General features: G+C 39.9%; 2 protein-coding genes across 2 annotated transcripts in view; both read left to right on the forward strand.

Moving 5' to 3' along the window:
• The window catches only part of LOC148115905 (vomeronasal type-2 receptor 26-like), a 32,300-nt gene extending 17,248 nt beyond the window's left edge, over positions 1-15,052 (forward strand). Inside the window, exons 6-8 of the mRNA XM_087885279.1 lie at positions 3,370-4,268; positions 13,021-13,365; positions 14,237-15,052. Coding sequence (XP_087741405.1) covers positions 3,370-4,268; positions 13,021-13,365; positions 14,237-15,052 — 2,060 coding nt within the window. The remainder of the gene's footprint in view (positions 1-3,369; positions 4,269-13,020; positions 13,366-14,236) is intronic.
• A 2,548-nt stretch (positions 15,053-17,600) lies between these two features.
• Positions 17,601-22,199, forward strand: LOC148115906 (vomeronasal type-2 receptor 26-like). The gene is made up of 3 exons (XM_087884487.1): positions 17,601-17,783; positions 19,011-19,137; positions 20,896-22,199. The coding sequence occupies exons 1-3, from the start codon at positions 17,607-17,609 to the stop codon at positions 21,804-21,806; spliced, it is 1,215 nt and encodes a 404-aa protein (XP_087740613.1). The 5' UTR covers positions 17,601-17,606; the 3' UTR covers positions 21,807-22,199.
• Positions 22,200-23,643: the final 1,444 nt, after the last annotated feature.

Below are 23,643 nucleotides of genomic sequence, written 5' to 3' on the forward strand. Positions count from 1 at the left end.
ATATATCCTCATGATCGCCAAAATCCACGTTCTCCGGGTACAGGTACCGAAGCATCTAATTTTCCCAGCGCATAGTCCACGAATGGTTTCCAAATTTTCCAGAAAATATCTTCTTTATAATCACCATTTCTAATTTTAATATCGCATGTCATTTTATCGTTTAAAGCTAATTTCCACATTTCAAAATACCACTCTTCTATTCTAAAATTCACATCTAATTTCCAATATCTGGCTATTATAATTCTACCCATTATAATCATAATTCTAATCAATTCTTTCTCATATTTTGTTGCTTCTATTTCCTTAATTATCAACAGTAATATAGTTTCTGGTCTCAATATTATTGCTTTCCCCATCATTTCAAATATCACTTTCTCCAATTGTTGCCAAAACTTTTTAACTTTATCACATTTGTACCACATATGTTCATAAGTCCCTAATTCCATATCACATCTCCAACATTGTTTACTAATTTTGTTATCCATCAATGACAATCTTAATGGAGTCAAATACCATTTCCAAACAACCTTATAATTATGCTCTTTAATCCTTATAGATAAAGTCTTCATAATTCTACTCTTCCAATTCACATTCCAATCTAAATCTGATATTTTAATATTAAGTTCTTTTTCATTTTCTCTTGATGTCTTTTAATTCTAAATCTCTCCAATGACTATCTTCACTTTTAAATATTTTTACCACAGTCCGAATAGCATAAGCCCAGTAATAATTGAGTAGTTTGGGGATTCCTAATCTACCTTCCTTTTGATTTTGATACCACATGTTGGAGATTGAATGATAATGGAGAGGTTAAATTTGAAATTGTTTGGGATGCGATGAAAGCAGTGTTTAGAGGGGAAAGTATCAAGTTATCAAGCAGAAAATATAGAAATTATAAAAATAAAATTGAAAAAGATAAAAGCCAGATTAAGGAATTGGAGAATCAATTTTTGCTTACTAAAGAAAAAAAAATTTGGAGGAACTAAATTTGCTAAAAAATAAATTGATAGAAGAGGATATAGAATTGGTAAAAAAGAATATGAGATATTTAAATAGGAATTTTTTTGAATTTAGTAATAAAAACTCTAATTTATTGGCAAGGATGGCGAAAAATAAAAGAGAGAAGAGAGAAATTGGAGCCTTGATAGATGATAAGGGTATAAGATGCTATAAAAAATCAGAAAAATGCGAAGTGGTCAGGAATTCTTTTCAAAATTTATATTCAAAAAAATTAATTGATCGGGAAAAACTGAGAAGTTATTTAGAAAAACATGTTGTGAAAATTGACCAAACATATAAAGACTTGATGGAAGAAGATATAACACAAGACGAGATTAATGAAGTAATACAAAAAATAAAATTAGGGAAAGCTCCAGGTGAAGATGGATTACCTGCTGAGTTTTATAAAGAATTTAAGGAAATAATAATACCAAAATTGCAAAAATTATTTAATGGAATTTTACATGGTGGAGAAGTTCCGTTGTCATGGAATAGAACGGTGATATCTATAATCCCTAAACCAGATAAAGACTTAGAAAGGATTGAGTCCTATCGGCCCATCTCCTTAATTAATCAAGATGCAAAGATATTTACCGCCATTATAAGTAATAGATTAAGTAGATTTATAGATAGATATATAAGTTATAATCAAGTAGGCTTTGTGAAGGGTAGATACATGAGCGATATTGTCAGAAGAGTATTAAATATTATAGATGTTGCTGAATATAATGCTGATAAAATAGGTATAGTATCATTAGATATTTTTAAAGCTTTTGATTCTGTACAATGGGAAACTATTAAAACAATCGTTGAGGTACTAGGTTTTGGTAATAAGTTTATACATGTTATTTCAAAATTGTATCAAAAAAGTAGTGCAAGAGTGAAGGTGAACAGAAGGTTGACAGAAGAGATAAGAAGCGGGTATGAGACAGGGATGTCCCCTGTCTCCAACATTATTTTTATCAGCTATGGAAATTTTGAAAAAAATGATAGAAAAAGATGAAGAATTGGAAGGGTATAAGGGATATAAGATAAATCTGTATGCGGATGACACTTTGATTATTTTGAAAGATATAGAGAAATATTTGAAAAAGATACATAAGCATTTGAAAGAATTTGAGGAAATGACAGGTTTGAAAGTAAATTGGTCAAAATCTGAACTATTAATGAATAATAATGGTAAGGAGTGGGAGAATATGCAAGAACAACTTGGGATAAGGATTAAAAATACATTGAAATATTTGGGCATAACATTTTCACTCAAAGTTAAAGAAATGAAAAAAACTAAATTATGATGTGGTGATGAATGAAATTGAGAAAAAGATAGATAAATATAAAATGATAAAGTTGTCTTGGTTTGGTAGAATTGCAATGTGTAAGATGATGTTGTTGCCAAAGTTTAATTTTTTATTTGAGATGTTACCGTTAAATTTGACAGAGAAAGATATTGAAGGATATCAGAAGAAATTGGATAAATTTTGTAATGGCGGGAAAAGACCTAGATTAGTGAAGAAAATGTTGAAAGAAAACTCTGAGGCTTGACTTTCCTCAAAGTTACATTTTATTGAAGATGTCATATTGGCACATCTGGGAAAACCGAAATCTGAAAGCTTCGAGGTTTTCCTCACCCAAAGGAAAATACAAGTCCCTGCCCAACACCCACAAGTCCATCACATGGCCCAATCCAAACACCATGCTGACTGGAGATGCCTCTCAGTTCTAATCTTCCAGGTGCAGGGCAAGATGTCCTTGACTTTCTGAGAAAGGAATGTTATTATGACTACCTGTATATATCACCCATGCTCCATACAATCCCCCCATCACATTTCCCACAGTAATAAATGTGGCAGGCCTGAAGATGCAATGAAAAAGATGGCTTCCAGGCCTGACAGCCAACTCACACAGGACCTAGTCAGTAATATTGCCATCTCCTCCATTCCAGGGTGGTCTCGGGATAGACACATTTCTGCCTAACCATCTTCCTCCAAAGTATCCAAGGAGTAGGCAAGCACGATCTGTGTTTCCTGTGGAGTAGCTATTTGGGGGAATACATTGCTACCAGAGAGGAACCTCTCCTCATTATGGCGATTAGAGAGAAAACCAGACAATTTTATCTGCCCCTTTTTAATCATTAACCATTGGGATTTGGTGGGACAAAATGAAAGCAAAAATAGTGGAACAATATTGTTATTGAATTTCAATTTTATCTTCCAATAAATGGGTAATGGGACAAATCAAACTCCATTTTGGAAAACCAGAAAATTCCAACCTTGTCAAATTGGCTTAGTCCATTAGAAACCTTCCTACATGACGTAGATCAGGGGTGTCAAATTCAAGGCCCATGGTAAATATTACATTTGTCCTCTATAGATGCAGACCACTGCACCAGATGTCCAGACAATCAGTATCAGAACAAGCATCGAGATCAATGTATCCTCAAAACTGTCACTTTTTTGTCCCATCAAGAGTATTTGGGAATTATTCTTACTTTCTTTGCCCTATTCCTGATCTTAACCACAGTTTTAGTCTTGGGAATCTTCATTAAATTCCAAGAAACTCCAATTGTCAAAGCCAACAACCGGGACCTCTCCTATATCCTCCTGGTCTCCCTTCTTCTTTGCTTCTTGACTTCCTTTCTCTTCATTGGTCGGCCAAGGAGAACCACCTGCCTTCTCCGACAAACAATTTTCAGCATCATCTTTTCAATTGCCGTCTCTTCCGTCTTGGCCAAAACAATCATGGTGGTGCTGGCCTTCCTGGCCACAAAGCCAGGAAATAGAGTGAGAGGGTGGCTGGGCAAGAGTCTGACCAACACCATCATCACTTCTTGTTCCAGTGTCCAGGTTGTCATTTGTTTCACCTGGTTAGGAGTCTTTCCTTCATTCCCTGATTCTGACATGTATTCCCAGCCTAGAGAGATTGTTCTGCAGTGCAATGAAGGCTCTGTCACTATGTTTTATGTTGCCCTTGGTTACATGGGTTTTCAGGCTGCCATTTGCTTCATAGTGGCCTTCCTGGCCAGGAATCTACCTGGGTCCTTCAACGAAGCCAAGCTGATCACCTTCAGCATGCTGGTCTTTTGCAGTGTCTGGATCTCCTTTGTGCCTACCTATCTCAGCACCAAAGGGAAATTCACGGTTGCTGTGCAGGTCTTCTCCATCTTGGCTTCCAGTGCTGGGCTGCTGGGTTGCATCTTCATCCCTAAGTGTTACATCATTTTGCTGAGGCCAGATCTGAATACAAAGGAACATCTGATGTTCAAAAGTGAAGTAAAAATGTGATGCTGATGGATGTTCTGGGGATATAATTCCCACACAATCAGGGGTGGGTTCTAAAATTTTTTACTACCGGTTCTGTGGGCATGGCTTATTTTGTGGGCATGGCTCTATGGTGATGTGACAGTTATTTAGAATTTAGCAGAGGTACTGGTCTACCAGGCTTTTAACTGCTTGCAGAGCTGTACCGATCTACCCATTTATTTTTGTAGGCACTGGTCTACCCATTTATTTTTGCAGGCACTGATCTACTCATGTATTTTTGCATGAGTAGGCACTGGTCTACTCATTTGTTTTCTTTTAACACTGATCAGCTGTAAGGCGGCCCTTTGAAGCCCTGCGGCAAGAGTTTAAACAGCTTTTTTTCCCTCTAGCCATCAGCTGGGACTCAGGAGGCAGCAATAGATTGAGGGAGGGCCCAAATAAAAGGTAAGAATAACTTTGGGGGTGGGGAGGGCGGAGTCGGTGGGTGGGCAGAACCGGTTCGGTGACATCATATCATCACCGCTACCGGCTCGGCAGAACCGGGCAGAACCGGGAGGAACCCACCACTGCACCCAATATAATTCTCACGCATTGGGTACTTTTCAGGAGAAAACACTATCAGGCTGCTTTTTGAACTGATCTCCTGCTTAAGCCTAATTTCCATGTTTTTATTTTTCTGTGTCTGGTAGCATTATTTAGCATTTTGGGCTTCATTATCAGCCTTTAAGTGAGGACGTTATTAGAATTTTAGTCTGGCAGTGTTGACCTCCTTTCAGATTTTAGGAAAACATGTTTTTCTTCTGTTTTTTCATGGTGAAAAAACAGCCTTTTCAAAACTGAATCTTAGTCAATGTATTCTGAAAGTAATTGAATACACTTGCAAGTTTTAAGTAAAATACTAATCCATCTTGGAAAGAGCATGATGTAACCCATAAATTTACCACATGTAGAAAGTAATCTCTAATCAATGTTTTCTATTGTTCACTTGTCAAATGTAATAAATGTCTTTCGTTCTTTCACTGGTTTCTTTCTGATGTATCACATGTACCAAATGTTTGTAACATTTGTTTCTGTACCCTATTAAAAGATTTGGGCTTCCCCCATTCCATAAATGCTTTTCACTGTGCCTGCGATTTGTGTTTTTGGGTAGGGCTGAACCAGTGGTGGGATTCAAAATTTTTGACTACCGGTTCTGTGGGTGTGGCTTGGTGGGCGTGGCTGGGTGGGCATGGCAGGGAAAGGATACTGTAAAATCTCCATTCCCTCCCCACTCCAGGGGAGGGTTACTGCAAAATCCCCATTTCCTCCCGATCAGCTGGGACTCAGGAGGCAGAGAATAGATGGGGGCAGGGCCAGTTAGAAGTGGTATTTACTGGTTCTCCAAACTACTCAAAATTTCCACTACTGGATCTCCAGAACCGGTCAGAACCTCCTGAATCCCACCTCTGGGGTGAACAGCTTACTTTTACAAAAGGAAAAAGTGTTTTTAATCTCTCAGATTCAGAGAAATAAGGCGAAACAATTGGGGAAAATAAAGCTGCAACATAAATGGTCGTCACCTTTTTTTTTTTTTTAATCCAAGGGACATTCATTCACTAATAAAATATTTATAATTATTACGATCTACCAAACAGGTAGAAGAAAGTATTTTTTTTCCCTATAATCTATTCTGTCTAACGATCAAAACTGTAGATCAGAAGTTCATTTCTTTTTATTTGTGGGGTTCTTGGTGCTCCCTATGTGGACTTGTTTTCTTGCAGATGGTTCATGTCCCAAACTAGGTAACATAGAATAGAATTCTTTATTGGCCAAGTGTGATTGGACACTCAAGGATTTTGTCTTAGGTGCATAGGCTCTCAGTGTACATAAGGAGAATAAAATACATTCACCAAGAATATAAAGATACAACACTTATTCAAGGTTACTAATAAGCTATCAAATTGTACTAGGAAACAAATAAAAACAATATAAATTGAAAGATACAAGCAACATGGTTATAGTAATAAGTGGGAAGAGATAAATACTAGTAAGGAAGAGAATAATAATAGTAATACATTATTTGACAGTGTTGTGGGAATTAGTTGTTAAGCAGAGTGATGGCATTCGCGGGGAGGGAAACATCATCAGGGCTGATAACTATCATGAGTGACTAACAATGATGATGTTATTAGTTTGGGTCATGAAACATCTGCAAGAAAGCAAGAAAGCTCAGAGGGAACCAAGGATCCCTCATTTCAATCCTGAACAACAAATATTCTCTATTGGCATTTTTTTAAATGAAGAAATGTATAAGAGGCTTCTAGTTATCAATCAATGTAGATAATTTCCTTTCTCTAATCAAAGAAGTTAATTTATCCATTTCAGCTATTCTACCAAATTCAGCCGTTCCTCCATAGTGGGTTGAGTGGGGGGGGGAGCCACGTGCTGAGGCCGAAGTTTGGGGACCGGCTGGTGGGTGGGGTGACATTCGGAGTATAAGACGCACCCAAGTTATCAGCCTCTTTTGGGAGGGGGGGGAAATGCATCTTACACTCCGAAAAATCAGGTAACTTTACTGAAGATTCCATGTAGGTACAGAAGAAAAGCCAGTTCAAATGATTTCCTGTCAAAATAGCATAGGAAAACTTTCCCTTTTCCCCCTGGACCTCCCATTGTCCATTGTCCACCATGCATTTGCACTTTCTTTGTTTTGGGAACAGTCTGTCTGCCTGGGACTTCCCCAACTGGTGACCTTGAGATATTGGATCTGTCTCAGACTTCCAGTTGACACACTTGCATTCCAAACTTGCATTCCAAAGAGCCTGGTGGTGCAGGAGACTAAAGCACTGTAATTAACATTCAGCTGCCTGCAATTACTGCAAGTTCAAATCTCACCAGGCTCGAGGTTGACTCAGCCCTCCATCCTTTCAAAGGTAGGTAAAATGAGGACCCAGATTGTGGGAGCAATAAGCTGACTTTGTATAAATATACAAAAGTATGAAGGCTATTGCTTAACGCATTGTAAGCCGCCCTGAGTCTCCGGAGAAGGGCGGCATATAAATCAAATTTAAAAAATAATTTAAAAATCCTTCCCAAGCCTCCCTTAGATTCCAAAGCCTTCCCTTCCCCCTCCTGTTATAGTTGTCTGCTTGTAAGCAAGGCCAGATCCTGAAGATGAAACTCAAATACTTTGGCCACCTAATTAGAAGGACTGACTCACTGGAGAAGAGCCTAATGCTGGGAACAATTGAGGGCAAAAGGAGAAATGGATGACAGAGAACGAGGTGGCTAGATGGAGTCACTGAAGCAGTAGGAGTGAGCTTAAATGGACTCCAGAGGATGGTAGAGGACAGGAAGACCTGGAGGAACATTGTCCATGGGGTCACGATGGGTCAGACACGACTTCACAACTAACAACAAAAAAGCAAGAATGCATAGCGAGTCAACCATGACAGCAGTATTGCAGGCTAACTCACTGCTCATTCAGCAGGAGTTCGATCCTGACTGGCTCAAGGATGACTCAGCCTTGCATCCTTCTGAGGTCAGTAAAAGGATTATTGGGAGCAAGATGGTGACTCTGTAAACCGTGTTTCAGAAAAAACTTTTTTTCCTGCCTCTGAAAGCCTCCAAAACAGTTTCAGAAAAAAAAGCCTCTGAAGCTCTGTTTGGGGGCTCCTTTCCTGAAGCTTCGTTTCTGATGCTTTTTTCAGCCTCTGAAACCTCCGTTTGAGAAGCTGGGTGGGGCTACATTCCGAGTATAAGACGAACCCAGATTTTCACCCTCTTTTTTGGTGAAAAAAGGTGTGCCTTATACTCCCCAAAATACGGTACATTAATAAATAAAATAGAGGAGATCCTGACTGTTAACCTTCAGTAAGTGCGTTTTTGGGAATTAAATGATTCCCAAGATTAAGCCTGTTACCAAAAATAGAAACAAGGCAAAGGGAAACTACAATGATCCCTAAATTTTCTTGATAGCAGAGATCCAATCTTAGCTATGCTGTCATCTCATTTTATGTTTGAAGGGTGATCCACAGGAAATTTGGTGTATTTTTCAGTATTTAAAAAGAGCAAAATAGCGTTTACCATAAAGCAGATGTCAGGATTCCAACCGATGCCCTAATTAAATGATGAGCCTCGAGCCAAGCTTCAAAAGAAATCCAATTATTTATTAGGAGCTTCATGTCAGCACGTTCCAAGTAAAGCCAATTCTGACCTCACGTAATTTACGTTCCAGCTCTGACCCTGTTTCCCCCCCCCCCAAGGTGTGTCATCAGTCACATTCTCCATCGAAGCAATTTCACGGGTTGTAGAGATCACTCTCTCCGGCCACTGTGGATAACTATGGAGACAGCCTTAACAGAGATATGGCTGGAATGTGCTTTTATTTTGACAGACATGCTGCCTCACCACAGGTACAGATTTAGTTTTCCCATCCCCCTTGCCAATTGCAACTCAAGAGCAGGCCAGAGATGCTTTATGAGTTGACAGCAGATTCTTCTTCCATCAGATTCACTGTTGGAGTGAAACTTTTGATGGAGTGGATGAAAGTGGACAAAGATACCTACAGGAAAGAAGGGAAGGAGAGGAAAGAGGAAGGGAGTGGAGTGAAGGGAAGGGAAGGGAAAGGAAGGGAAGGGAAGGGAAGGGAAGGGAAGGAAAGGAAAGGAAAGGAAAGGAAAGGAAAGGAAAGGAAAGGAAAGGAAAGGAAAGGAAAGGAAAGGAAAGGAAAGGAAAGGAAAGGAAAGGAAAGGATGAGGTTTCCTTGGAATCTCCTTTCCTGGATGGAACCATTTCTAGAGACAATCAGAATTCATGATTTGCAAGAGATATTTATGGAAGCAAAGTATTTAAGACTCAGGGTGAAATGCTACTCATTAGATTTTCATTTTGGCAGAAGGGTACAGATAGATTTTTCTACCTGTTGGATCAGTATGAAAGAACCAGAGATGTCTCATATTGAGCATCTCTGTTTGAGGTTATATAGCAAGGGAGAAATTTCTTAGAAACTCTTTCTTTGACTCTTCCAGGTAGAAAAGGGACATGTTACATGGATGGATGGATGGATGGATGGATGGATGGATGGATGGATGGATGGATGGATGGACGGACGGACGGACGGACAGACAGACATCTGGACATCTATTTGATTTGTATGCATTCAATTCCAGATAGATGCACAGTAGCTCACAATAAAAAAATGAAGTATCCACCCTAAAACATAACACTGTGAATAATAAGGAATGCACAGTAACTCTAAGGCCACATCAGCATCATAATGTTCAAAAGTCCACAGTAAGAAAACAGTAAATTCATCATGTGTAAAGCACAACTTTATAAAATAAACCAGTCATACAGTATATAATAGCATAAAAGAAAAGCAATTGGAAATCAACCCAGCAGAATGATAGGTGTCCCAAATGCCCACAGAACAATTTGGTTGTGGATGCTTTCTGGGAATCCACTACATTGAGTTACATTGGGACTTTTTCAGTTGGATCCCAGTTCACCCTGCAGGGAGGACTTTGCAAAACTCCTACTTCCCCAGCTAATTATTAGAATGATAGTGATTTCTTTCTTGCCTTCTTGCTAAATGTCAAGGGATTCTTTTTCCCTCTGGAGATTGTCTGAAGGAGGTCAACAGACTCAGCAGCAACACATTCAGCATCAGGAAAGTTACTGTATAAGTTGTCTTGTCACCCTGGAAAGCTGGACTGAGCTTCATGGACACCAGGAGCTCTGCTTCTGCATTGGTCCAGTTTCCATCATTGGGGAAGTTCTCTCTGGACTTCATATTATATTAGAAAAGTCCGTCTTGCAGCAATCTGCTTTCAACGTCTCCAAATGCTTCTGCTCTACTGATTCTGAGATCAGATGAAAGGTGGGAGATTCCTTTGGCTAACCCAGAAATGAACCCACTGCTTCTCCTTCTGATGGAGCTTTTGTTTCCCCAGGCAGCCTGTGGGATGCTCGGCACCAAGTGCTTCTTGACTTTGGGAAGGGATGCAAGAGACCCACTCAATCGTTACAGGCCAGGAGATCATCTCATTGGTGGGCTTTTCTCTGCAACAAATAGTCTAGAACCCGACCTGCAGAATTTCAGTTTGAGTCCTTCTAAAAAGGTTCACCCGTAAGTCTCATGATGTGGATTGATATTATGTTATGATTCCTTTGAGGAAAAATGGGGATGGAGGAAGGCAGTGAAATTTTATTTTATTTTATTTTATTTTTATTTAGTTTGTCAAACATGTTCGAGAAAAGAGGTATAACTATAGATGTGAACACAGGAAATGAGTACAAATAAATGGGGATGGTAGGACAGGGATGGTAGGCACACTGGTGCACTTATGCATGCCCCCGTACAGACCTCTTAGGAATGGAGTGAGGTCCACGGTAGACAGTTTAAGGTTAAAGGTTTGAGGGTTTGTGGAAGTAACCACAGAGTCAGGTAGTGCATTCCAGGCATTGACCACTCTGTTGCTGAAGTCGTATTTTCTGCAATCGAGTTTGGAGCGGTTTACCTTAAATTTGTATCTATTGTTTGCCTGTGTATTATTGTGGTTGAAGCTGAAGTAGTCATCAACAGGTAGGACTTTGTAGCAGACAATTTTGTTTACTACGCTTAGGTCAGACCACAGTCAGTGGAGTTCTAGATTGTCCAAGCCCAAAATTTCAAGCCTGGTGGCATAAGGTATTCTGTTGTGAGCAGAGGAATGGAGGACTCTTCTCGTGAAATACCTCTTGACTTGCTCAATTGAATTAATGTCTGATATACAGTGTGGATTCCAGGCAGACGAGCTGTATCTGAGAATTGGTCAGGCAAAGGTTTTGAATGCACTAGTTAACAATTCGATGTTAATAAGAAGTTTCGCAAAATTAGGTTAATAACTCTTAATGCCTTTTTGGCAATGCTGTTACAGTGAGCTCTGGGGCTTAGATCGTTTGAGATGAGTCCTCCTAGGTCCTTGACAGAGTGAGATTAGTTAGTTAGTTAGATCGACAGTCAGATCTGTATACAAACAGCATGAAGTGGAACACATTCAGCAGATGAAACAAAAGCAAGCTTTAATGCTCAGCACCCTTGTCCAACTGATCTCTACATGGACAACTTGCTTTCATCTTTCAAGGTGATTAGCTTGGGAGGTCATGGTTATGGTCTCAGCATGGCCATCAAAGAAAAGGACAGGAGGCTCTAATTGGTCAATCCCAATTGAGAGAAAAGGCTGATTTCTTTTCTGAGACTTTTCTAGAAGATAGCTATCAGAGTCTCCTTTGGACAAGATCGGCGGCACGTAAATCTAATATTATTATTAGTATCTGGTGTTGCTACAGTAGCCAGGAGACCACAATGCTATTGCAGAGTAGTAGTTTGACATGCCTCATAAATCAAATAAATTGAATGAATAAATTTTCCAGAAAGATAGAACCCGTAATTCCAAAGACATCAGCAGTCAGCTCCTGGGTACTTCCAGTCTTTCTCCCAAATTCTCTGCTATTGTTTTCTTCAATGATCCATGGATTTCTCCAAAGTCACCACAGCTAGTTGTTTTTTCCCTGATCTGGACATGGGCATCTTCAGATGCTCCTTCTTGACTCACCTCTGGTTCCACTGATACCAAAGTGCTTTGAGCAGGCCCTCTGTTTTCTCTATCCACTCTCTCAAGCAAACAGGGATCGAGACCATTTACTCAAGAGAAAATGGGAAAGCTGGTACTTCTGTACAATTCTTAAATGCTTTCTTTTCTGCCCCAACTTCATTCAAACATTCAGTCTCTTACACACCCATACATGCACACTTTAAAAATATAACACATGCATAATGGCCCTTTGATGGAATCTCAAATCCTGGTTCCTACATGGTGAGGTCCATGCAGATTTCTGAGCCACATTTTCAGATATGGTTTGCCAAAAACTTTTCCTGGGATGTTTTTTGACTTTTCAAACTGAGGTTGAGCGAATAGTGCAAGTGACAACAGTGCCCAGGTTGTCTGGAGTGTGTCTGTTTTGACTTTCAAATAATCTAAGTAGAGAAGAGGAACTTTGGGGACAAAAACCTGTGCAGTCACAATAGCACATATGAAATGCATTAACAGAATAAGAGAGTTGGATGGGAAGACCTTGGAGGTCTTCTCATCTAATCCCCTGCACCCTATACCCGTGATGGCGAACCTATGGCATACGTGCCACAGGTGGCATGTGTAGCCATATCGGTGGGCAGGTGAGCTCAGCTCTGGCACACATGCACATGCTGGCCAGCTGATTTTTGGGCCTCATGGGCCCACCAGAAGTAGGGAACCAGGCTGTTTCCTGCCTCCGGAGGGCCTCTGGGGGTGGGGAAGGCCCGTTTTTCTTTCTCATCTGGCTCAAGATCCTCTCTATGCATCTGGGGAGGGCAAAAACAGCCTTCCCCATTCCCTCAGAGGCCCTCCAGAGGCCAGAAATGGCCCATTTCCCAACTCCTGGTTGGACAGGAAGTGACGTTTTTGCTGTCCCCAACCTCCAGAGACTCCTGGAGAGATGGAGGGGGGTTTCGCGCACATGTGCAGGGCAGGGTGCATAGAATTATGGGTGTGGGCACACACACACATGGACCTCCCCCTCCCTCCCTTCCTGGCATGCGATGGCAAAAAGGTTAGCCATCACTGCCCTATAGCATTCCAGACAAATGGATGTCCAATCACTTCTTAAAAACCTCCAGTGATGGAACATGCACAACATCAGGAAGGAAGCCCTTCCACCAGTTAATTGCTTTCACTGTCAGGAAATTTCTCCTTACTTCTAGGTTGGTGATTTCACTGAATGTAACATCATGGCAAAATCCATGTATCGTTTCAGGAAAACAAGTGTGTTGTACTGGAAAATTCTGTCCTTCCTTTTTGCCATTCAGGAAATCAACAAAGATCCTCATCTCTTGCCCAACCTCACCCTGGGTTACAATCTCCATGACAACTTTCGAGACAAAATGTTGACATTGGATGGTCTGTTGGATTTGCTTTCGACTGGAGAGGCCAATGTTCCCAACTACAGCTGCGGAAGGAAGAGAAACATGCTGGTTCTCCTGGAAGAGACCAACTCTGATATATCCATTCTTATGGCTGCCATATTGGGCATCTACAAAATCCCACAGGTATAGAGCCAGTGAATGGCTGCAAGTTTATTCCAGAGCAGTTAAGGAGATTTTCTCCTTAGAAATGTTAATTAAGCATGGATTATGATGAAGAATTAATCTTTATGTCATCTTTCAGTCTCCCAGAGAGACAGGAACAAATATTGATACAACCATAATTAACAGTTACAAATTGAGTACAAATATTAATTTGTAATATTTCACATTGCTCAGATCTTGCAGTATGCAGGCTCTGAGGAAGCATCAGCTTTTCAGAAAATGTGATCTGGATTTCTTCTTAACATCCATTGTTGACAGTTACATTTTCTGCATTTCTGATCCCCTATTAAATCCACCAAGGTAGGCTGGAATCTTCCAGCCACTACCTAAGTTCTGACATTATCTTTTCAGGATCTAATAGGTCTTCTTCTTCTGCCATATCCGTCATCGGACGTTGGTGATCATGTTGGCAAATCCTATTTTTGTCAACAGCCACATGAAGAAGTGGTGACTGCTGAGTTTTGTCCAAACCAGTCCATTAGGTTTTGAAGCCATGATGTTCTTCTTCTGCCTGGACCTCATTTGCCTTCGAACTTTCCCTGGAGGATTAAGTGAAGGATGCCGTATTTTTCTGGGTGTCGAATCACATGTCCAAAATATTTTAACTTTCGCTTTTTAATGGCTTTGATGATTTTTCTTGGCTTTCCCAGGTGGCTTATCACCTCCTCATTTGTGATTTTTGTTAACCCAGTTTATACATAACAGCCGTCTGTAAATCTACATTTCAAATGCTTCTCATTTCTTCAACTGTCAGAGACCAACTCTCTACTCCGTAGAGCAGGATAGTAAAAGCCCCAAATAAAACATAAATCTCCCTTTTTTTTCACTCCAGATCAGCTACACTTTTATTTCACCGATCCTGAGTGATAAAACTCAGTTACCTTTTTTCTACCGGACCGTCCCCAAAGAAGGTGCTCAAAACCTGGGGATTGTTAAACTGCTGCTGTATTTTCGATGGACATTCATTGGCGTCTTTGCTGCAGAAACTGATAACGGAGAATATTTCCTTAGGACCTTCGTTCCTGTGCTGGCTCAGAATGGCATCTGTGTTGTTTTTTCACAAATCGTATTATTAAAAGATGAGAACGTCAAGTATCAGATTTCTGTTTTCAACCTGTGGGCCCAAATCAATGTATTGGTTTATTACTCAGAGTTTACGTTCATCGAGGGAGCCTTTTTCCTAGAAAACATGTTAAATTCCTTGCCTATTGAAGGGAAAGTTTGGATCACAACCGCTTTGTGGGATCTCACCATTGAATTATCATATAATAGTTTCTCTTTCAGATACACCCATATTATTTTTTCTTTTCTTATCCAGACCAGCCAAAGAACCAAATTTGATGATTTCCGAGATTTCTATTATTTTATCAAAGCATTTATGACTAAGAAATTTCACTGTTCATATGGGAAGCCTGCCTTGTCTGTGAAAGGTTGGACACGGTGTACAGAGAAAGAGAACTTGGAAACTCTACCTCACCAGAAGATTGAAAAGATCTTCTCTCTAGATAGCTTCTTAACTTACAATGCCATCCAGATTGTGGCACATGCCTTAAATGTGGTCAATTCACCCCGATCCCAGAGGACAGGGATGGAAAGAAAAGACAAGGTGGAAGTTGAAAACATTCAACCATGGCAGGTACTTCCTTAAAGGTTCCATGTATGTTGCTAAGGGCGACATTTAGATGATGAACATCATGAAATACTCTTTGAGAAATGTCATATACATTGAGAAAAAAATACCTTTTATGAATCATTTTCTTTCATAAGATCCCTTGTCTTCCTCTTTTATATATATAGAGAGAGCCTGGTGGTGGCACAGCAGACTAAAGCCTGTTATTAACATTCAGCTGCCTGCAATTAATATAAGTTCGAATCTCACCAGGCTCAAGGTTGACTCAGCCTTCCATCCTTTCTAATGTAGATCAAATGAGGACCCAGATTGTTGGGGCATATATATATATTCACACTCATATATACATACATACATACATAAATACATACATACATACATACATACATACATACATACATACATATAAAATATTTTTCTATCGAGGCACCTGGTCTACCCCAACATATGGGAGGGGGCATTCTGCTCCCTTTTGCCTATCAGCTCCAATCCAGGAGCCCTCAAGCAGTCGCATTCATGACAAACCATTTTATACCAAAATAATATTTTGCTGATAAAGAAATAAAGGGAGACTAGTATAGATCTATTTCAAGCTTTTTAGCTTTCATCAGCTAGCCATACCCTTACGAACTTGGATTCCTGCATGTTAGGCAGTTGAATTAACCTTCTGAGCCACAAGCTATATATATTAATTATACCAAATTTATATTTTTGCTGATAAAGAAATAAAGGGAGAGTAGCTTATGAGAGCCAAATAGCTTGAAATAGATCTATACTAGTCTACCTTTTAAAAATATAAATTTGGTATAAAATGGTTTGTCATGAATGCGGCTGCTTGAGGGCTCCTGGATTGGAGCTGAAAGGCAAAAGGATATACTGGTTGTATCAGCACGTTTATAAATATATATAATGTTATACATCCTAATTACGATGATTTTTCTCTTAATCATACAGTATAGTCCGTAGGAAAAAAAAAGAAACTTGATATTATATATCATACTTATATCTATTGTTTCCATAGTTATAACAAAATTCTGTATACATTTAGCAATCTATATATTTTAATTTGCAGTTATGCAGTCTAATAATAATATTGCTTGCAATATGTATTCTTCTATATAGTTTTATACCTGTATTCGTTTCTAGCTTATTGAGACTCTTTCATCATTAATTTTGCATCAATTATCTAGCTAATTATTCTATAGGCCCCATATTAAGTAATACGCTGTTTCTCCTTTGTCTTTAATTTCCATCGTTAACCTGTCCATTTTGGTACATTCTAATATTTTCTTTACTACCATTTCCTCTGTCGGTATACTTTCGTTTTTCCAATTTTGTGCATACGTAATTCCGTTGACGCTGTTATTTCATGTAACATTAAATACTGAATTACTCTTTCTTTTTACATTTGGCTTCCAGCATTGTGAATGGCAAATTATACCTTGGCTATGTTGTCACACACAACTACAGTTATTTTACTTCATGTATTTTACTTCATGTGCTTTGAGCTTTTCTTTCTTCAGATTCTAGAATTTGATGCTTGTGGAAAGGGATTTTGGATTAATTCCCAATTTATTATAATGTTACACTACATTGTATTTAATATTACAATTATCAGTGTATATTCTTGTAAAATCACCTGAAGAGTTCCAGAATCAATATTCAAGCTTTCTCTCAGAATCAGTGTTCAAACTTTTTCAGATAACGAGCAGATGGAAAAGTCAGTTATAAATATTGACATTTGCTTCCCAATTTCCGAAAGCCAATTCATAACACAGGAAGTTTATAAGAAGAGATTAGAGAACCATTTGTCTGAAGTAGTGTAGGGTTTCCTGCCTAAGCAGGGGGTTGGATTAGAAGACCCCCAAGGTCCCTTCCAACTTTGTTAAATTATTATTATAATAATTAAATTATTATATTTCCAGGACTGAGTTGTACAAACTGATGCTGTGTCTTCTACAATAAGGAGACATTTTCTGACAGTGTGAACAATCAACCAATGGAACAGCTTGCCTTCAGAAGTTGTGGGAACTTCATCATTGGAAGCCTTCAAGAAGAGATTGGACTGCCATTTGTCAGAAATGGTGTAGGGTCTCCTGCTTGGGCAGGGGGTTGGACTAGATGACCTACAAGGTCCCTTCCAACTCTGTCAATATATCTCTCTTGTGGAATAAAAACACAGGACTCAAAATAAATAATCAAAGCTCACTGCGGTGTTTGTTATTCAATGTGCACAGGAGAAACTCTCCAAATAATGTTAAGATAAATCTCTGTAGACAAAACGATGTATCTATAGCTATGCAGGACATCTCAGGGAGGAGGGGAAAACTCATGGATAAGCAACAGATAAAGTAAGCAAATATATTTGTAGGTAATGGATTTCCCTTCTCCTGCCCTTCTGCCATCTGCTTATCTTCAAGAGAACTAAGCAGCTCAATAAGCCAAATTCCTTATATCTCTGTACATCAGTTTGTTTAGATGATTCTATTTATGTATAAACCTCTTTCCTTATATTCTGTAGCTTCACCATTTCCTGAAGAATCCTGAGATCTACAACAACACCATAGAAGGAATGTATTTGGATAGAAATGGAGATTTGATGGCTGACTTTGACATTGTGAGCTGGGTGTTGTTTCCTAATAAGTCGACCACCAGAGTGAAATTTGGGAGTCTAGACAGAGAAGGAACCAATGGAGTCAAATTCAGCATCAACAAGGAAGCCATCACGAGCCCTCAGTGGCTCAATCAGGTAGAGGAAGAGGTGTCCTAACTCTTCACGCTGTTTCCCTGAAAATAAGACATTCCCTGATAATAAGTCCAATCAGGTTTTTGAGCACATGCACTAAAATAAGTCCCCCCCCAAAAAAAATATGCCCTCCCAAAAAATATTTAAGCGCTTCCCCAGCCAGTCCTCACCATTTCCTCTAGTTAGGGTTAGGGAGACAGAGCTGGAAATCAGCAAGAGGAGCCCCGTCTTGCTCCAAACACCCCAAAATAATAAGACCTCCCCAAAAATAAGGCCAAGCGCTGATTTCAGGGTTCAAAAAATATCAGACAGGGTCTTATTTTGGGGGAAACACAGTAGTTTTGTCCATCATCTCAATCAGTGTACCCCCCCATCCCAAACTATATGTAAGACCGACTGCCTTCAAATTCATGCTTCAGAATTATATTCTTTCATTTATAACCAGCAAAGGAAAAGATGCTTTATGACTTATACAGTAGAAGACTTTGGTCTGGGGACATAGAGGGAAAAAAGGTGGAGATGGGGGGAAATGGAAGCAGGATTTAAGAGGAGGGGAGAAGTAAAATCAATTGAGTTGCACATGTTCATTTGGACATTTATACATTCAAGAATTTGACCTTATTTGGTAGAAGAAAAGTGCAAAATCACGTTGAAGAAATCCAGAATTCTTATTTCTTCTAATGCCTTCCAGAGACAGTCCTCCAAAATGGAAGCATGTCTGACTATCATGCTTCCAGTTTCAAGAGTAACTTTCTAGAAAATTCTCTGGAGTGGCCACCACAACATGGCCCAGAGGAGAAACAGAATGGTCCACTTCTAGTCCATTTTGCACATACCTCTTTCGTTGGTCCCTGTAAGGTCCTGCCTCTCCAGTCCTCTTAAGAAAGCAGTCCTCATGAAACAAAAGCCATTTCAAAAGGAAACTTTTATTGGAAGATTGTGATAGCAAGAGATCTAGGCAGGAATTAAGTTTCCTGCTCAAAACAGTAAAGTGAAGACAGAGCCCCGCCCAAAGCACAATACATCACCAAGCCAATCTCGAAGTGGAAAGATACTGTGAGATACTCAGGCTGAAGAGGGATAAATGCCAGTCCCCAAGGCAACGCTGCTGCTCTTCTCTGAAGACGAGATAAGCTATGGGACCTGACAATCCCATTCCAACACTATAATTCATTTCATAACTAATCAGTTTTGCAGATGCTTCTGAATGCAAATTCTGTTCACTTTCAGCCCTTGCCTCACTCCCAGTGTGTGGAGCCTTGTCAACCTGGCTATTTCAAGGTGGTCCAGGAAGGAAAACCAATCTGTTGCTACAACTGCGTCCCTTGTGCAGAAGGGAGCATTTCCACCCAGGAAGGTGGGTGAATGGGAATCAAAACAGCCCTTGGGATAGGAGCAAAGGTTCCTGCAGATCTTTGCTAAGAAGATATTTCTAATTTGGGTATTGGAGTGGGAGGGAGTATTAATTTAACTATCAGAATTAATTTCATCAAGGATATAACAATAATATGAGCTGGGAGAATTCATTGGAATGAGAGGTTAAGTGTAGAAGAAGCCAAGCAGCTATCAAGAAGCATATGTGACTTTGTGAAGGATCAGTTGAAGTGACATGAAGCAGCCCGTTGTTTCACCATGACAAACAGAATTCTGAGGCTTGACTTTCCCCAAAATTACATGTTATTGAAGATGTCATATTGGCACATCTGGGAAAACCCAAATCTGAAAGCTTCCAGGTTTTCCCCACCCAAAGGAAAGTTCAAGTCCCTGCCCAACACCCACAAGTCCATCACATGGCCCAAACTAAACACCATGCTGACTGGAAATGCCTCCCGGTTCTAACCTTCCAGGTGCAGGGCAAGATGTCCTTGACTTTCTGAGAAAGGAATGTTATTATGACTACCGGTATATTTATTTATTATTATTTATTATTTAAATTTCTATACCGCCTATCTCCTTTCGGACTCAGGGCTCCATACAATCTCCCCATCACAGTTTCCCACAGTAGTAAATGTGGCAGGCCTGAAGATGCAATGAAAAAGATGGCTTCCAAGGCTGACAGCCAAGTCACATAGGACCTAGTCAGTAATCTTGCCATCTCCTCCATTCCAGGGTGCACTCGGGATAGACACATTTCTGCCTTCCTCCAAAGTATCCAAGGAGTAGGCAAGCATGATCTGTGTTTCCTGTGGAGTAGCTATTTGGGGGAATACATTGCTATCTGAGAGGAACCTCTCCTCATTATGGCGATTAGAGAGAAAACCAGGCAACTTTATCTGCCCCTTTTTAATCATTAACCATTGGGATTTGGTGGGACAAAATGAAAGCAAAAATAGTTGAACAATGTTGTTATTGAATTTAAATTTTATCCTCCAATTAATGGGTAATGGGAGAAATCAAACTCCATTTTGGAAAACCAGAATATTCCAACCTTGTTAAATTGGCTAGTCCTAGTCCATTAGAAACCTTCCTACATGATGTACATCAGGGGTGTCAAACTCAAGGCCCATGGGCTGCATTCGGCCTGTGATGTAGTCCTGGTCTACCCAATGAGAAGAGGAAATCTCAGGCTAGCATGGCTTCGGCCCAGTCTACTCAGTGTGAAGAGGAAAGGCCAGGCCAGCGTGGCTTTGGCCCAGTCTACCCAATGGAAAGAGGAAAGATTGGGCCAGCGTCACTTCAGCCTGGTCTACCCAATGCGAAGAGGAAACATGCTAGCAGTTTGGGGAGTGGCATCAAGATGGCCACACCCACCCAGTTGCCCACCCCCACCCAGTCAGCCACGCCTGACCCCCCCCCAAAGGTCAACCATATCCCTGATGCGGTCCTCAATGAAATTAAGTTTGATACCCCTGATGTCGATGGTTGTCACTTCTCCCCTTTTGCTTCCTAGAATTGTCTCCTCTCAAATTCTGCCCCTAATCTAGCTACACTTTATCAACTTGAGACACATACTAATGCAAAGAAGCACATGTGTACACATACTCCTAATTTTTTCTCTCTGCCTCCCATCCCCTGCAGATGAATACACACACAAATTCAGATGAGGGCTTCCTGATTTCAAAATCTAACTCCCATCCTATAAATTCATGGTAAATATTACATTTGTCCTTTATAGATGCAGACCACTGCACCAGATGTCCAGACAATCAGTATCAGAACAAGCATCGAGATCAATGTATCCTCAAAAGTGTCACTTTTTTGTCCCATCAAGAGTATTTGGGAATTATTCTTACTTTCTTTGCCCTATTCCTGATCTTAACCACAGTTTTAGTCTTGGGAATCTTCATTAAATTCCAAGAAACTCCAATTGTCAAAGCCAACAACCGGGACCTCTCCTATATCCTCCTGGTCTCCGTTCTTCTTTGCTTCTTGACTTCCTTTCTCTTCATTGGACGGCCAAGGAGAACCACCTGCCTTCTCCGACAAACAATTTTCAGCATCATCTTTTCAATTGCCGTGTCTTCCGTCTTGACCAAAACAGTCATGGTGGTGCTGGCCTTCCTGGCCACAAAGCCAGGAAACAGAGTGAGAGGGTGGCTGGGCAAGAGTCTGACCAACAGCATCATCATTTCTTGTTCCAGTGTCCAGGTTGTCATTTGTTTCACCTGGTTAGGAGTCTTTCCTTCATTCCCTGATTCTGACATGTATTCCCAGCCTAGAGAGATTGTTCTGCAGTGCAATGAAGGCTCTGTCACTATGTTTTATGTTGCCCTTGGTTACATGGGTTTTCAGGCTGCCATTTGCTTCATAGTGGCCTTCCTGGCCAGGAATCTACCTGGGTCCTTCAACGAAGCCAAGCTGATCACCTTCAGCATGCTGGTCTTTTGCAGTGTCTGGATCTCCTTTGTGCCTACCTATCTCAGCACCAAAGGGAAATTCACGGTTGCTGTGCAGGTCTTCTCCATCTTGGCTTCCAGTGCTGGGCTGCTGGGTTGCATCTTCATCCCTAAGTGTTACATCATTTTGCTGAGGCCAGATCTGAATACAAAGGAACATCTGATGTTCAAAACTGAAGTAAAAAAGTGATGCTGATGGATGTTCTGGGAGTATAATTCCCACCCAATATAATTCTCACCCATTGGGTACTTTTGAAGAGAAAACACTATCAGGCTGCTTTTTGAAGTGATCTCCTGCTTAAGCCAAATTTCCATGTTTTTATGTTTCTGTGTCTGGTAGTATTATTTAGCATTTTGGGCTTCATTATTAGCCTTTAAGTGAGGATGTTAATAGAATTTTAGTCTGGCAGTGTTGACCTCCTTTCAGATTTTAGGAAAGCATGCTTTTCTTCTGTTTTTTCATGTGGAAAAAACAGCCTTTTCAAAACTGTATCGTATTCAGTGTATTCTGAAAGTAATTGAATACACTTGCAAGTTTTAAGTAAGATACTAATCCACCTTGGAAGCAGCATGATGTTACCCATAAATTTACCTCATGTGGAAAGTAATCTCTAATCAATGTTTTCTATTGTTCACTTGTCAAATGTAATAAATGTCTTTCATTCTTTCATTGGTTTCTTTCTGATGTATCACATGTACCAAATGTTTGTATCATTTCTTTCTGTACCCTATTAAAAGATTTGGGCTTCCCCCATTCCATAAATGCTTTTCACTGTCCCTGCGATTTGTGTTTTTGGGTAGGGCTGAACCAGTGGTGGGATTCAAAATTTTTGACTACCGGTTCTGTGGGTGTGGCTTGGTGGGCATGGCAGGGAAAGGATCCTGTAAAATCTCCATTCCCTCCCCACTCCAGGGGAAGGTTACTGCAAAATCCCCATTCCCTCGCAATCAGCTGGGACTCAGGAGGCAGAGAATAAATGGGGGCGGGGCCAGTCAGAGGTGGTATTTACTGGTTCTCCAAACTACTCAAAATTTCCCCTACTGGTTCTCCAGAACCGGTCAGAACCTGCTGAAACCCACCTCTGGGGTGAACAGCTTCTTTTACAAAAGGAAAAGGTGTTTTTAATCTCTCAGATTCAGAGAAATAAGGCCAAAGAATTGGGGAAAATAAAGCTGCAACATAAATGGTCATAAACTTTTTTTTTTAATCCAAGGGACATTCATTCACTAATAAAATATTTATAATTATTAAGATCTTCCAAACAGGTAGAAGAAAGTATTTTTTTCCCTATAATCTATCCTGTCTAACAATCAAAACTATAGATCAGAAGTTAATTTCTTTTTATTTGTGGGGTCCTTGGTGCTCCCTATGTGGGCTTGTTTTCTTGAAGATGTTTCATGTCCCAAACTAGGTAAGATAGAATAGAATTCTTTATTGGCCAAGTGCGATTGGACACTCAAGGAATTTGTCTTAGGTGCATAGGCTCTCAGTGTACATAGGAGAATAAAATACATTCATCAAGAATAAAAAGATACAACACAGTGATAGTCAAGGTTAGTAATAAGCTATCAAATTGTACTAGGAAACAAATAAAAACAATATAAATTGAAAGATACAAGCAACATGGTTATAGGAATAAGTGGGAAGAGATAAATACTAGTAAGGAAGAGAAGAATAATAGTAATACATTATTTGACAGTGTTATGGGAATTAGTTGTTAAGCAGAGTGATGGCATTCGCGGGGAGGGAAACATCATCAGGGCTGATAACTATCATGAGTGACTAACAATGATGATGTCATTAGTTTGGGTCATGAAACATCTGCAAGAAAGCTCAGAGGGAACCAAGGATCCCTCATTTCAATCCTGAACAACAAATATTCTCTATTGGCATTTTTTTAAATGACGAAATGTATAAGAGGCTTCTAGTTATCAATTAATGTAGATAATTTCCTTTCTTTAATCAAAGAAGTTAATTTATCCATTTCAGCTATTCTACCAAATTCACCAGCCATTCCTCCATAGTG

Source organism: Pantherophis guttatus, chromosome 2 (genome assembly GCF_059756535.1).
Source record: "Pantherophis guttatus breed Tessera chromosome 2, ASM5975653v1, whole genome shotgun sequence".
Taxonomy (NCBI): domain Eukaryota; kingdom Metazoa; phylum Chordata; class Lepidosauria; order Squamata; family Colubridae; genus Pantherophis; species Pantherophis guttatus.